Source organism: Pelodiscus sinensis, chromosome 1, assembly GCF_049634645.1.
Source record: "Pelodiscus sinensis isolate JC-2024 chromosome 1, ASM4963464v1, whole genome shotgun sequence".
NCBI classification, from domain to species: domain Eukaryota; kingdom Metazoa; phylum Chordata; order Testudines; family Trionychidae; genus Pelodiscus; species Pelodiscus sinensis.
Genome location: NC_134711.1, coordinates 163,321,006 through 163,336,037, shown reverse-complemented (window position 1 = coordinate 163,336,037; position 15,032 = coordinate 163,321,006). Strand labels below are relative to the sequence as shown.

Genomic DNA, 15,032 nt, shown 5'->3' with positions numbered 1-15,032 from the left:
CAAAAGCCGCAGTTGACGCTTGGGTCCTGGTTGAATGGCCTGTGACTAGAGGGGGAGGAACCCCAGCTAGGTCATAGCAAGTGCGTATGCAACGCACCATCCAGGACGAGATGCACTGAGTGAAGCCTGGATCTCCCCTCATCCGTTCTGCTATAGCCATGAACAGCTATGTGGATTTCCTACATGGCCAAGTACGGTCAATGTAGAAGGCTAAAGCCCTCCTTACATCCAGTGTATGCAATACCCTCTGCCTATTACTACTGTGAGGCTTAGGGAAAAAGACTGGGAGGAAGACCTCTTGCAACAGATGGAAATGGGAGATCACTTTCAGCAGAAAAGCTGGGTGCAGCCTAAGCTGCACTTTGTCTTTGTGGAAGACTGTGTATGATGGGTTTGAGGATAGGGCCCTAAACTCAGACACTTGTCTTGCTGATGTGACTGCTACCAGGAAAGCTACCTTCATAGACAGTTGCAGCAAAGAACATTGAGCCATCAACTCAAAGGGTGGACGCAAAAGTTTATTGAGCGCTAGATTCAAGTCCCAAACAGGTACAGGTGGATGACAATATGGATACAACCTGTCCAACACCTTTCTGAATCAGGTCACTGTGGGATGGCCAAACAGGGAGTATTGGGAACGACCAGAGTGGAAAATGGACAACACCGCCAAGTGCACCTTGACTGAAGAGGGTGCCAACCCCTAATATCACATGTACAGCAAGTACTCCAAACACCTCTGGGATGGGCGCCTGCCCTGGGGACACATCCCACTCCCCACAACATTTAGAAAACCTTTTCCATTTGGCTAAATACACCACTGGTAGAGAGCTTTCTGCTGCCCAATAAGACCTCCTGTACCTGGGCTGAGCACTGAAGCTCCAATAGATTGAACTATCCAGCTTCCACAGTTAGATGGAGGGAGCACAGATCTGGGTGCCTGAGGGACCCCCGATGCTGCATCAGGTCAGGGTACAGGGGAAGGGTTATTGGGATTTCCACCGACAGGATGAGCAAGGTGGAAAACCAATGCTGACATGGCCATGCAAGTGCCAACATGTTTAGACGGGCCCCATCGCTTTGAGCTTCCCAATCTATCAGGGAGACTGGGGGAAAAGCATACAGGAAAGGTGCCTCCCCTAGTGGAGCGCAAACACATCTTCTGTGGAACCCTGATAGTGATTCTGGAATGAACAAAAGGCTAGGCATTTCTTGTTTTCTGGGGTGGCAAACAGGTCTAAACGGGGAGTCCACCACCTTCAGAAGATTGATCTGATCACGTCTTTCCTGACCAACCACTCGTGGATCATAAAGGTCCTGCTGAGGGCATCTGCCAACATGTTCTGTAGACTTGAGAGGTACCGGGCTTCGAGATGGATACTGTGTTTGATACAATAGCGCCATAGCCTCTGTGCCTCTTTGCACAGGCAAGATGACCTCGCCCCCCCCTTGTTTGTTTATATAAAACATCGCAGTTGTATTGTCCGTACACATCGATATGCACTGGCCCTGCATCTGGATTCAGAACACCCAGCATGCCAATCCGACCACTCAGTTCCTTCACATTAATGTGAAGACTCGTATCCATGGGGGACCATAGTCTTGCGTCCTTAGGATGCCCAGGTAGGCTTCCCACCCCATGTCTAATGCATCTGTCACTCGAGTCAAAGTGGGGTTTAGAGGAGCAAATTGTATGCCCTCCCACCACCTGAGGGACTCCAACACTTTCTGGGGAATGGATACCACCATGTCCAGGTTGTGATATACAGACACGTAGATCGAAGCAAGCCACTCTTGAAGGGGCCATAGGCGTAAATGAGTGTATCTCTGTGATGGTGCAGTCGGGGTTCCCCCGATCCTGCACCCCTGTACCAGCCAGAACAGTTTCCACCAGCCAGAAGAATAGAAAGGGGTTTACTGATTTTCCAGAATACAGCACAGCATAGACGTGATGTGGCAATAGGAGGGGGGCTAGGATGCCCCAGACCCCTTAAGACGGGATGCCTGAGCCCCTAGTCTCCAAGCCTACTCCCTAGGCTATCTCCATCATGTTTCCAGCCCAGACTAACTCTTCCTCCGAACACTCACTTCCCTAGTTCCCTTGCTGCCCCAACTCATCTGACCGGTTGGGTCTCTGTCCACATGACTTGGGCAGCCCACCTGCTGGGCAGTGCTCACAGGCAGAGTCCAGTCGGGGTCACTCACAGCCCACAACCCAAGCACAGCAACCAGCAAGGTACTGACACTACATCACAACATCTGGGAGAGTCAATGGGTATCACACATCACATCGTAGGGGGACACCGGGATACAGAGCAGTCAGCACCGCCACTACGCCACAATCTCACCATTTAATAACATGACGTCGTGCGGCCTATAAGCCTGAGACACATCCTTGCAGTCGTGATAAGATACCACATGAGGGAGTCTATAAGGTCCCTAAGGCTCTGGGCCATGGACTCCGGCAGCAGAGCCTTCCCTTGCAACATGTCCAAGGTTGCCCCTATAAACTCTATCCTCTGCACAGGGGTCGACACTGACTTCTCCTTGTTGAGGATACCCAGTGCTTCAAAGAGCTCTAGGGTGAGGTCTATGTAAGTCATGAGTTGAGGTCTGGAGCAGGCCTTTATCAGCCAGTTGTTTAGGTAAAAGAAGGAAGGCTTCCTTTTGAAGGAAGGCTGCTACAACTGCCATACGTTTGGTGAACACTCGTGGTGCTGAGGAAAGGCCAAAAGATAGTACCGCAAAATTGGTAGTGTTCCCCCACTAATGTGAACTTGAGGTAATGCCTGTGACAAAGAAGGACTGAAATATGCCTCCTTCATGTCAAGGGCAGTGAACCAGTCTCCCGGATCCAGACAGGGAATTATAATGGCTAGGGTGACCATCCTGAACTTCATTTTTCACATATATCGGTTGAGTTCCTTAGATCTAGGATAGGCCTTAGGCTGCCCTTTGCTTTTGAGATGAAGAAGCAACCTGAATAAAACCCCAGAGACTTCATGGTTAACCTGGAGTCCTTGAGGGAGTGTAGTTTATTGTCAGTCTGAGAACAGGCTACTATCTTCAAATGGTAGGTCCTGCAATGTAGACTGGACCCCGGGGAAGGGAGGGGCGGAGGCCTGATGTCTGGAGCTATGCAGACAGGCACATGGCTGCTCCCGTTGAGAGGGTTCATGCCACTGAGTCCGCAGTGTTTAGGGCTGCCTTGAGAGGTTCTAACCACTGCGCAGCTCTCCTCTAACAAGGCACTGAACTCCTGCCTATCGTTGTGGGACAGCCTCTCTCTAAACTTTGCTAGGGCGTCCCATGACTTGAAGCTATACCTGCTAAGGATCGCTTGTTGATTAGTGATCGTCAGCTGTAGCTCCCCTGTTGAGTAGACCTTCCTTCCGAACAGGTCGGTTCTTTTGGCCTCCTTTGACTTGGGGGCCAAGGCCTGCTGCGCTTGTCTGTCCCTCTTGTTGACTGCTGAAACCCCTATCGATAAGAAGTGAGGGTGGGAGTATGACAACTCATAACCTTTGAGTGGGATAAAGTACCTCCTCTCAACACCCTTAGCAGCCGGAGGAATAGAGGATGGGGTCTGTTACAGGATCATGTAATTCAACTGTATTGTCTTTATGATTGGCAGAGCCACCCTGGATGGCCCCTCATGCGAGAGGATGTCTAACACTGGATCCTCGAGTTCCTGTATCTCCTCCAACAGGAGGTTCATGTTCTGTGCTACCCTCAGCAGTAACTCTTGATATGCTCTGTGGCCCTCAGGCGGGGACCCTGACATGGAGATGCCTGCCACTGCTTCATCTGGGGAGGACGATGAATAGGGCTGGGCCAGGGCACTGTCTTCCACCGGTGCCTGGACTCTGTCTTCGAGATCCACTCAATGTCCTTTCCCTGGTGGCTGTTCTCTAGCCTCAGGAGGTGGGCTGTCCCCTCGAGGTGGGCAGGACTCCACAGATGGCGTCCTGAGGGGAATGGGATCTGCAACTCATGAACACCAATAAGCAAGGAGCGCCCTGGTACTGATGGTATGCCCGGGGGTCCAGAAGAACCATTGTGCTGGTGGCGGCCAATGCTGTTGCCATTGTACTGGCTGGTCCCTTGCACTGCACCAAGAGCAGCTGCGCCAAGACCTGCACGACACTTCATCTGACTCCAATCCCAACTGGGACGACCGTGGTGGTGCCGATGCCGAGTTACAGGACCGTGTCTGGGATCCCGACTGATACGGAGGAAGCTTGGAAGGGGAGCAGCATCTCAAGCTCCTAGATTGTGACCTTAACCTGGAGACCGAGCTCTGCGCCGAATGCCAGTCTAGTATTCGGTACCAGACTCTCTCGTCGTGCCGGCGGCAGGGAACATTGCGCCAGCAATGGAGGACCCTCGGAGGAAGAAAAGCCCTCCCAGGACCTCTCAGTGGACTCTGGTTGATGGAGCATAGCAGGCTTTCCCCTTGAATGGTGCAGTCCCTGAAGTACTAGGAGTTTTGTCTCTCACCGTGGACACCTTGGCCTCTTGAGATTTATATCAGGTCTCTGGCCACTTCGAAAGTGTCCGGCACTGAAGAGGAGTTTAAGACCTGCACCGGGCTCATGTCTCTCAGGGTATGTCTACACTACAGTGCTAATTTGAACTAACTTAGTTCGAATTAGTTAATTTGAACTAAGCTAATTCAAACTAACGCATCCAGACTAAAAAACTAGTTCGAATTAGCGTTTTGCTAATTCGAACTAGCATGTCCACATTAAGTGGACCCTTAGCCAGGGTTAAGGATGGCCGGAAGCAGTGCCGGCAGGGCATCAGATGAGGACTTAGAGCGTGGAGATGCTGTCTCAGGCTAGCCGAGGGCTGTGCTTAAAGGGACTCGACCCCCACCCCGGACAGACAGTTCTCAGGGGTGCCCTGCTTGCAAAGCAGTCCCGGCTTGGATTGCCTGGAGTACCCACACTGGGCACATCACAGCACTCGGCCATCAGACCAGCTGCACTTGCCGCAGGCTGCCATCTGGGGAGAGGGGGCAATTAGGGGGCTGCAGGAGAGCTTCCACCCCCAGAAGCCCGCAGAGCCAGCCCAGTCCTCCCCATCAGGGGCTCATACCCCATTCCTCCCTCACCTCCTTCCACTTACCCCTCCCTAGCCCCCCTTCCTGATGTACAAAATAAAGGACACTTGTGTTCAAAAACAGAATCTCTCTTTATTGAACAAAACTGGGGGGGACTGGGAAAAGGAGGTGGGAGAGGGGAAGAGAGAGGGTGGGAGAGGGGAGGGCAACTACAATGATGAGGGGTTTGGAACAGGTCCCATATGAAGAGAGGCTAAAGAGACTGGGACTTTTCAGCTTAGAAAAGAGGAGACGGAGGGGGGATATGATAGAGGTCTATAAAAGCATGAGTGGTGTGGAGAGGGTGCATACAGAAAAGTTCTTCATTAGTTCCCATAATAGAAGGACTAGAGGACACCAAAGAAAAGGAATGGGTAGCAGGCTTCAAACTAGTAACAGAAAGTTGTTCTTCACAAAGCAAAGAGTCAACCTGTGGAACTCCTTGCTGCAGGAGGCTGTGAAGGCTACAACTAGAACAGAGTTTAAAGAGAAGTGAGATAAAGTCATGGAGGTTGGGTCCATGGAGTGCTATTAGCCAGGGGGTAGGAGTGGTGTCCCTGCCCAAAGTTTGTTGAAGGCTGGAGAGGGATGGCACGAGACAAATGGCTTGGTCACTGTCTTCGGTCCATCCCCTCCAGGGTCCCTAGGGTTGGCCGCTGTCGGCAGACAGGCTACTGGACTAGCTGGACCTTTGGTCTGACCCAGTACGGCCATTGTAAGCTCAGGGCTCAGGATCGGGGGTCTCAGTGGACCACCTTGATTTTCATGCACACCTGCTCCTGGGTGGCCAGGCTGGCAGCTCTCCTGCCCTAGACGGCCACTTTCCTGTGCCTAGTGCGGAGGTCGTGGACAAGGTCCACGATGTCCGCACTAGACCAGGCGGGTGCCCGCCTCTTGCGGTCCCGGGCAAGCTCCCGGGAACCGCCAGCCCGGTCCCAGGAAGAGGGGGAGGGCTGGGGGGCATCGGGTGGCTGGCTCGAGCCGTGCCAGGTGCAGGGTCTGCTAGCTGGGTGCTGGCAGGCTTGCACCTGGCACGGGCACCGTAGCCAGCCCGTGCCCCTTTAAAGGGGCCAGGGCCGGGAGAGGGGCAATAGTTTCCCCCTGGTGTTGGCCAGAGTGGCCACCAGGGAAAGCTGGGGAGGGCTAGCCTCCCACTAGTTCGAATTAAGGGGCTACACACCCCTTAATTCGAACTAGTAAGTTCGAACTAGGCTTAGTCCTTGTAGAATGAGGTTTACCTAGTTCGAACTAAGCACTCCGCTAGTTCGAATTAAGTTCGAACTAGCGGAGCACTTGTGTAGCGCCTATCAAAGTTAATTCGAACTAACGTCCATTAGTTCAAATTAACTTTGTAGTGTAGACATACCCTCGGGGGTGGCCATGTGCTGGACTCGACAACCCTGGAGTCAGAGCCAATGGCAAGTCCTGGACCTCCTGCACCAGGGATGTCCTCTAGACATGGTCCTGTCTTTGCCGGAGCCTGTGGGGGGACCTGCCTCTGTCCTCTCTCCTGCCCCGTAGTGCTGGCAAGGTGGATTTATGACTTGGCACTGTTGTTTTTGGTGCTGGGGATCCCCGGCACCAAGAATCTTCAGCCATGCCCGGCTTCTGTGCCACGTCTCTCATGAAGGCTGGGATGCTGCACACCAAGCTGGCTCCCAGGACTGATTTTTCAGTCTGAGGGGGTTTTAGCACTGCTTCCATCAGGAGCTGTTGGAGCCAATGCTTCCTGTCCTTTCTGGTGCAGGGCTTGAAACTTCTGCAGATTCTGCACTTCTCAGTATGGTGTTCTTCACCCAAACAGCAAAGGCACACATCCTGTGGAGTGCTGTTGGGCATATGGCACTTACAATCTGCGCATGCTTTAAAGCCTAGGGTGTTAGGCATGCCCCGGCACCTCAGGGGGCTAACACTTAGGAACTTGCTCACTGTTCTTTTATTTGCTTGAAGATCCTTATCATAAAACCAAGCTGAAGACTAGGAAAACGAGAGCTACTACTAGGGACTAGGCATTTGCTAAGCAAACGTCAACTACAGTTCCAACATCGCCACGGATGGTAAGAAGGAACTAAGGGAGCATAGGGTTGGCAGTGTTATATATGTGCCGATATAGTCACGCCACTCTAGGGGTCTCCAAAAGTGACCCAATAGGAACTGCTATGGGAAAAGTTTCCGACATTTGTGCACGCGGTGCACATACACCTAAATTGGAATCGACATGAACAAGCATTCAATGAAGAACTGGGCGTTCAGATATGAATATTTATCAAGTAAATACAGAAGAACACATATTATATGGTATAGAAAGGTAACTGCCAGCGTTTCCATTTGCTCACAATAAAGAGGTGAACCACTGCCCTCTTCTGGGTAGATGGTATAAGACTGCAGCAAACAGAGGGAATTATTATTTTAGGAGGGGATGGTAGCCCCATTTATTAAAGTTGACCAACATATTTCATTATAAGAAATTTGTTATAACTTTGTCAAATTGTAATTATTTGGGCTAAAGTTTCCATGGAAGGTGTCTACCTCAAAAATCCAAAAACTTTCAGTCCAAACAATTCAACCAAGAAAAAGGATGGGGGAAAATACATTGTTTTAAAAAAAAATTAAAAATTCTTGGGACCTTTATTTGAAAAGCAGTAGAGCCCCAATACGCAGAAGTAATTTAGGAAGGAGTGATCGTTGTGGTCCAGAACGTGCCTTTTGACATCCTTGTGAAAATCCGCCCAAATGTGTCCAAGTTACATAAACCTGTGGAAAACTGCAGGTTACAAAGATTGGTGGAAACTTGCTAGAATGCCATTATGTTCCCTGCCTAGTAAATTCTTATTGAAAATGCTCCAGCCATAGTTCAGCAGGACTTTGCCTGCAACTGAAGCTCTTGAGCTGCTGAGGTTGTGCCGGGTGGGTAGATGAAAATCAATTATTTTTATTTAAAACAGATTTTTTTTAATTGTTTAAAGTCTAATAAGTTTTTCTTTTTAAAATAAACCTGATTCAAATAAAATCTGAATTTAATACACACTGCATTAAGGCCTAGCCTTCTAAAATTTATTTGTTGTAAATGGGAAGTATTTTGGTAAGAGACATTTATATATACAAAATATTTAAGATTGTTTTGTTAATATACATATCATATGCTGTTTTGTGTATTTAAATAAATTCCAGTTGCATCCTAATACAGCTTGATACAAATGATTGAGCAAAAAGTTAAATATATAGTAAACAAGTAATATATCGTTCACCATTTTAGCATACTAAAATATAGAATTAATAAGAATCTAAAACTATTAAGCTATGTAATTGCTTAAATAAATATATATGTAGTAGTATTGTAACCTTCCTAGGTAGCAAAAAGGTACATCAAAACTAGTGTTATATATAGGGATATATTTAGTTGTAAATCTACATTTAATGATTATATCACCCAATGAGAATTACCTTCCTTTAGAAAATAGCTGAAGCACAAATGGAAAAGATGATTAAAAATTAATTATTAAAATAGAGACTTTCCACTTGGTGATTTAAATTGCCTTGCAGTTCAGGCTCCTAAACTGAGATCAGGGAGCCTGTCTCTATTGGGCTCTCAATTATTCCTCTTTTCTCCTCCCCAAGCTGGTCCAGGAAGCCTGAGGGAGGAATGGGGAGAGACTGTACCAGGACAGGGAAAAAAAAGAGAGGAGAAAATAGAATATGATCATATAATTACAAACTGTACCAGAATGCACATGCACAAGGAAGCTGAATTAAGTCAGCAGAGACAACCTTAATGCTGGCATTTCCTAACTTTTGTGTGCTTTCGCACCCTAAAACATGACCTTTTAGTGTAGTTTTGCATGTGTAATTATTTTTATGGCACAAGAGAATTTACAAGAAAAAAAACTAGTATAGAAACTGCAAGTACACACATTACTATTTATACAGAATGCTCGTTGTAAATATTGTCTATCCAATGAATACACTAACATGGACAGTAAATTCCGCAGCTCAGAGACTATTTATCTCATTCACAGCTGAGTATATTTGTCCATCCTTATTAGCAAATGCTAATTTAAGTCCTCAGACAACTATTCACATGAGCTGTAAATTCAAACACACACATTGCTCACTGTGCCCCTTCACATTTTGACATGTCAAGGACAGTAACTTCTACAGTGCCTTCCATTCAAGTGCTCTGTAAACAGTTAATGAAGTCTCTACATTCCATAAAACAGGTGGTATTATAAATTTACAGATGGGAAAACTGAGGCTTATAAGGGTTAAGCAATCTCTCCAAGGACACAAGTCAATGGCAAAGTCACAAACAAAAATCCAACTCTCCTGACTTCCAGTTCTCTGCTCAAACCATGAATTTCTACTTCAGTGTTATAAACCACCACATATGGTAATAACTCCATTAAGATGGGGCGAATGGAATGCTCACACCTTATGAAGCTCAGACATTAAAGCTCAAAAGACCCTCTCCTTCCTCTAAGACAGGGAATGCAGCAGAGAGCGCTACTAGCATGTGCTAGCTCTGTTCTGTGGACAGTAGATTTCCTCCAGCATTAACTTAACTAGAAACATGGTTAAAATGATGTGCTTTCTTGAGGTGATACCCAGAGGATAATGCTGCATTATATCCATCTCTAGAAAGGGGATAGGTGTAGACTTGGGATATCATAAAAGATACTTGCACAGACAAGTCATAAGTTTACAGCGAATGGAGTGTCCATTACATTTGCTAATGTGCTAACAACGTTAATCATAGAATCACAGGACTGGAAGGGACCTTGAGAGGATATCTAATCCAGTCCTCTTCTACACCCATGACAAGACTAAATATTATCTAGACTGACAGGTGTTGTCTAACCTACTCCTAAAAATCTCCAATGATGGAGATTCCAAAATCTCCCTTAGCAATTTACTCCAGTGCTTAACTACCCTGAGATGAACAACTTAAACCTCCCTTGCTGCAAATTATGCCTATTGCTTCTTGTTCTATCCTCAGAGGTAAAGAACAAATGTTTCTCCCTCTTCCTTGTTATAACCTTTAAATACTTGAAAAGAGTTAACATGTCCCCTCTCGATTTTCTCTTTTCCAGACTAAACAACAATTTTTTTTCAATCTTCCCTCACACATCAAGTTTCTAGACCTTTAATCATCTTTGTTGCTCTTCTCTGTACTTTTGCCAATTTGTCCACATATTCCTGTAATGTGGCACTCAGAATTGAACACAATAGCCCAGCTGTGGCCTTATCAGCATGGAATGTAATGGAAGAATTTCTTTCCATGTTTTGCTTACACTTCTGCAAATACATCCCAGAATGGTGTTCACTTTTTTGCAAGTGTTATACGGCTGACTCATATTAGCTTGTGATTCACTAGGACTCCCAGATTCCTTTCTGCAGTACTACTTCATAGGCAGTCATTTCCCATTTTGTATTTGTTTCTTCCTAGAGTACTTTGCATTTGTTCTTACTGAATTTCATTCAAATTATTTCCAACTTTCTCTCCAGTTTCTCCAGATAATTCTGAATTTTAACCCTATCCTCCCACTTACAACCCCTCCCAGCTTGATGTCATCCACAAACTTCAAGTGTACTCTCTCATCTAAATCAGTGATATTGTTCACTCTATTTTGTCCACATTGTATTTCCCACATTAGAAACTGATGGAGAAATCTAAGAACCTTCTCACAGCACTGATAATCCCACCAGCTGCTCCCACAATATCAGTTCAGTTAGTAATAGATAAAAATAGAAATTACTGATGGAAGTGGGGTTTTAAATGGTTCTCACATCAAACTGGATTCCCAGATAATTTACAGTGATCTCAATTCCTCTTGTGACTGGATCAGTCTTCCCAACTCGATCAAATACGATATTAATGGTTGCCTACAGGAGAGAGAGCAGTGCATCAGCACTAAGGAATGTGATACACAGCACAACTGTATCTATGACACACATACATGGCCTTTGTTCTGTATTTCATCATAGAACAGTCCCATAGAGTTAATTGACAGTTTACAAATTATATGAAAGCACACAATGCAGTAAAAAACAGAGTTATCCCAAAGAGATGTCAATTTCGTTCAAAGACTTATTTCCAGGAGCAGGACATTTGAAAGCAATCTGGAAGAATACTCTTCAGGAGCAGGCAAGAATCTGTGTATAAAGTCTCACTATCCATGTGTGTCAAACACAATCTAAACAAGGTGGAAGCCTCCAAGCAAAATGTTTATAGACAACAATATACAATATTTACTTACCATGAAGATTTTCCAGACACAATAGATGGAGAAAAAGTAACCCAGGAAATTAAAGTATTTCCCCTGGAAAGTTTTGGAGTATTCTATTCTCTCCTGAAAGGGAATCGAAAAAAAAAAAAAAAAAACAATCCACACGTTTAATATTTTCAGGTTTAAATAAAATTCAAATGTATACGTTTTAGCAATTACCAGTAAAAACAGCAATGACTTTGTCCTTCTACAGCTCTTGCCACTCAAGTATTTACAAACACTTTACATTTATAAATTTACCTCAAGTCCCATGTGTGAGACTGTAACTGTAGCTCCTCTTATTATAATGGGGAAATTGAAGCAGTGACTAATTAAGTGCCATGGTGTCATAGCTAATAAAGATCTGGAAAGAAAATACCTTGTCTCTATAAAGCCATGCCACATTAGAGATGTTAAAAAAAATGGTTAAAAAGGTAACCACATAACCATTAAAAATCTTTGTGGTTACACATGCTGCAGGCTCTGCAATATAAAGTTTATACTGCATAGCCCGCAGCGTGGGGTGCCAGCCAGCTCCCCAGGAGCAGGGCCGGGAGCCAGCATAATAGAAACTAATCCATTTGAACAGTTACACTCTTACATCCGAATGCCACATCCTTACATTTTAGCATTGATGTGTATTAAAAATATATGAACTTTTATAGAACATAAGAACTCATCACCTCAGTACATTGTGAGGCCAATCCACAGAAGAAAAGACTAGCTTAGGGCCTTATTAACAAGGGAACTGAGCAGAGGCCCTTAGGTTACTCACTCCCCTCTCCCAAAACAGTTAGGGATTTCTGGCCCGAGACAAGGTACATGTACCACTGCACATCTGAACTGGGGAAAAGTGTTTGCTATCTGACCTTAAATATCTAAGAAACAAACTCTCCCAATACAGGCAGTCCACGAGTTACGCGGATCCGACTTATGTCGGATCCGCAGATACGAACGGGGATTTTCTCGCCCCAGAGGACTGGAACGGCAGGACGCCTGGTCCCGCCGCCCGCCTCCTCCGGGGCGAGAAAAGCTGTTCCCCGTCTCCCTGGTCTGCTGCGGGAGCCAGCAGACCAGGGAGACGGGGAGCAAAGTGGCGGAGGACCCGGGCCGGACCCGCTGCGCTTCCAGATCAGCTGGAAGCGCCGCGTTCCGGCCCGGGTCCTGCGCCGCTTTGCTCAGCGTCTCCCTGGTCTGCAGAGCAGGGAGACGCTGAGCAAAGCCGCGGAGGACCCGGCTGGACTCGGCGCTTCCAGCTGATCTGGAAGCGGCCGCAGGTCCGGCCCCGGGTCCTCCGCCGCTTTGTTCAGCATCTCCCTGCTCTGCAGACCAGGGAGACGCTGAGCAAAGCAGCGCAGGACCCGGGCCGGAACGCGGCGCTTCCAGCTGATCTGGAAGCGCAGCGGGTCCGGCCCGGGTCCTCCACCACTTTGCTCCGCGTCTCTTTGGTCTGCTGGGGGGGGGGGACGCAGCCAGTGCCCCCCTCAGCAGACCAGGGAGATGTGGAGCAAAGCCCGGGGCCTGTGGTAGAGCAGGTGGGGCACTGCCGGTTGGTCCCACAGCACCGCTCCTTGGCGCTACTGGACCAACCCAGCAGCACCCGAGCTGCTCTGCCCCAGGCGTCCCCAAGTTAGCCGCTGCTGAAACTGACCAGCGGCTGACTACAGGAAGCCCGAGGCAGAGTTGCTCTGCCCCGGGCTTCCTGGAATCAGCTGCTGATCAGTTTCAGCAGCAGCTGACTTGGGGAGCCTGGGGTTCTTAAGTTGAAGCTGTATGTAAGTCAGAACTGGTGTCCAGATTCAGCGGCTGAATCTGGATGCCAGTTCCGACTTACATACAGATTCAACTTAAGAACAAACCTACAGTCCCTATCTTGTACGTAACCCGGGGACTGCCTGTATTGTGTTAAATCTGAGAAACCAGCTGCTGTTTTTGTTGACAACAGCTGAATGGCTTTAAAATTACTTCTCTGAAAACTTCCACTCAATGTGCAGCAGAGGTCAAAAAAAAGCAAACAGAATGCTAGGAATCATTAAAAAAGGGATAGACAATAAGATATTGTCTCTATATAAAACCATGGTACACCCACATCTTGAATATTGTGTACAGATGTGGTCGCCTCATCTCAAAAAAAGATATATTAGCATTTTAAAAGGTTCAGAAAAGGGCAACAAAAAAGATTAGGGGTTTGGAACAGGCACCATATAAAGAAACATTAAAAGGACTGGGACTTCTCAGCTTAGAAAAGAGAAGACTAAGGGGGAAGACATGATAGAGGTCTCTAAAATCATGACATATATGGAGAAAGTAAATAAGGAAAAGTTATTTACTTGTTCCCATAACATAAGAACGAGGGGTCACCAAATGACATTAATAGGTAGCAGGTTTAAAACAAACAAAAGGAAGTTTTTCTTCACACAGCATACAGTCAACCTGCAGAACTCCTTGCCAGAGGAGGTTGTGAAGACCAGGACTTTAGCAGGGTTCAAAAAAGAACTAGATAAATTCATGGAGGTAGGTCCATCGGTATTTATTAGCCAGCATGGGTAGGAATGGTGTCCCTAGCCTGTGTTTGTCAGGGGCTAGAAATGGATAACAGAAGAGAGATAACTTGATGACTTCCTGTTCTGCTCACTCCCTTTGGGGTGTCTGGGCATTGGCCACTGTGGGAAGACATAATACTGGGCTAGATGGATGTTTGGTCTGACCCAGTATGGTCGTTTTTATGTTTGGCCTACTCTGATTCATCCTCTCCCAGACTATCAATCTGTCCATCAGACATCTGTACTGGCGCTTTGAGCTGTACCTTGGTTGCATGCAGGTCAGCAGTTTCCAGGAAAAGCTGCCGACTCAACTCTTCCAATGCATCCACTTCTTGCTGGATAAGGGATAGATCTGGGAAACCAAAAGAGTCAAGGGTAGAATCCTGCAAAACAAACATCCTGAGGTTCCTCCATTCTGGGGCTCCCTACACAGACACAACTTCAGTTTAAATTGAACCAAACCCCCTCATGTGATACATTTCAAAGCACTCCATTATAACCACACTGGGTAGCATACTCCCTTCAGCAGGGAAAGATAACTGTTCTCTGTATAACAATCAAATGAATACACACTACCAAGTCTCTAAAAAAACTGCTTTGTTTTATAACATCTCCATTCTTTAATCTCCACTAAATCTTCCTTGTGCAACTGGCCCTCCATCATCATCTACAGGACTTCTGCTGAGAGTTACAGACTGGTTACCAATTCATTTGAATATACTTCCACACCATCCAATACCCTTATACACCTTTCTGATGGCCCAGGACCTTACCCATATGGCTCTAAGCAACATTCCCTGCCCCCCTGAAGCAGTTTGGGAGATTTGAATCTGAAAGCTCAGCATAGATAGGTTAGCAATAGGTTTCTGTAATTCCCACTGTTTGCCAAATCCACCCAAAACTCAAGAGGATTTCTTTCTACCCTGTTCTCATCAACCCTCTCTCTACACCAACCCTTACCTGAGCAGATGTTCAATATTTTTGTTGTGCTCTACTGTGAGCACTTTGGGGCAGAAAATGTTCCTTTGCTTTGTGATGAGCTATGTGATATATTCATGCTTAACAACTGGCCTCCCCATCCTTTTTCCTAATTAAATACCATTTCTTCTCAGCAGGAAATAGCCT

General features: G+C 46.7%; 1 protein-coding gene across 1 annotated transcript in view; it reads right to left on the bottom strand.

Annotated features, from left to right (window-relative positions):
- The window catches only part of GPR89B (G protein-coupled receptor 89B), a 42,024-nt gene that overhangs the window by 2,958 nt on the left and 24,034 nt on the right, over positions 1 to 15,032 (bottom strand). The window contains exons 9-11 of the mRNA XM_075909471.1: positions 14,171 to 14,259; positions 11,356 to 11,448; positions 10,886 to 10,981 (exon numbers count right to left, since the gene is read on the bottom strand). Of these exons, the coding sequence (XP_075765586.1) occupies positions 10,886 to 10,981; positions 11,356 to 11,448; positions 14,171 to 14,259 (278 nt within the window). The remainder of the gene's footprint in view (positions 1 to 10,885; positions 10,982 to 11,355; positions 11,449 to 14,170; positions 14,260 to 15,032) is intronic.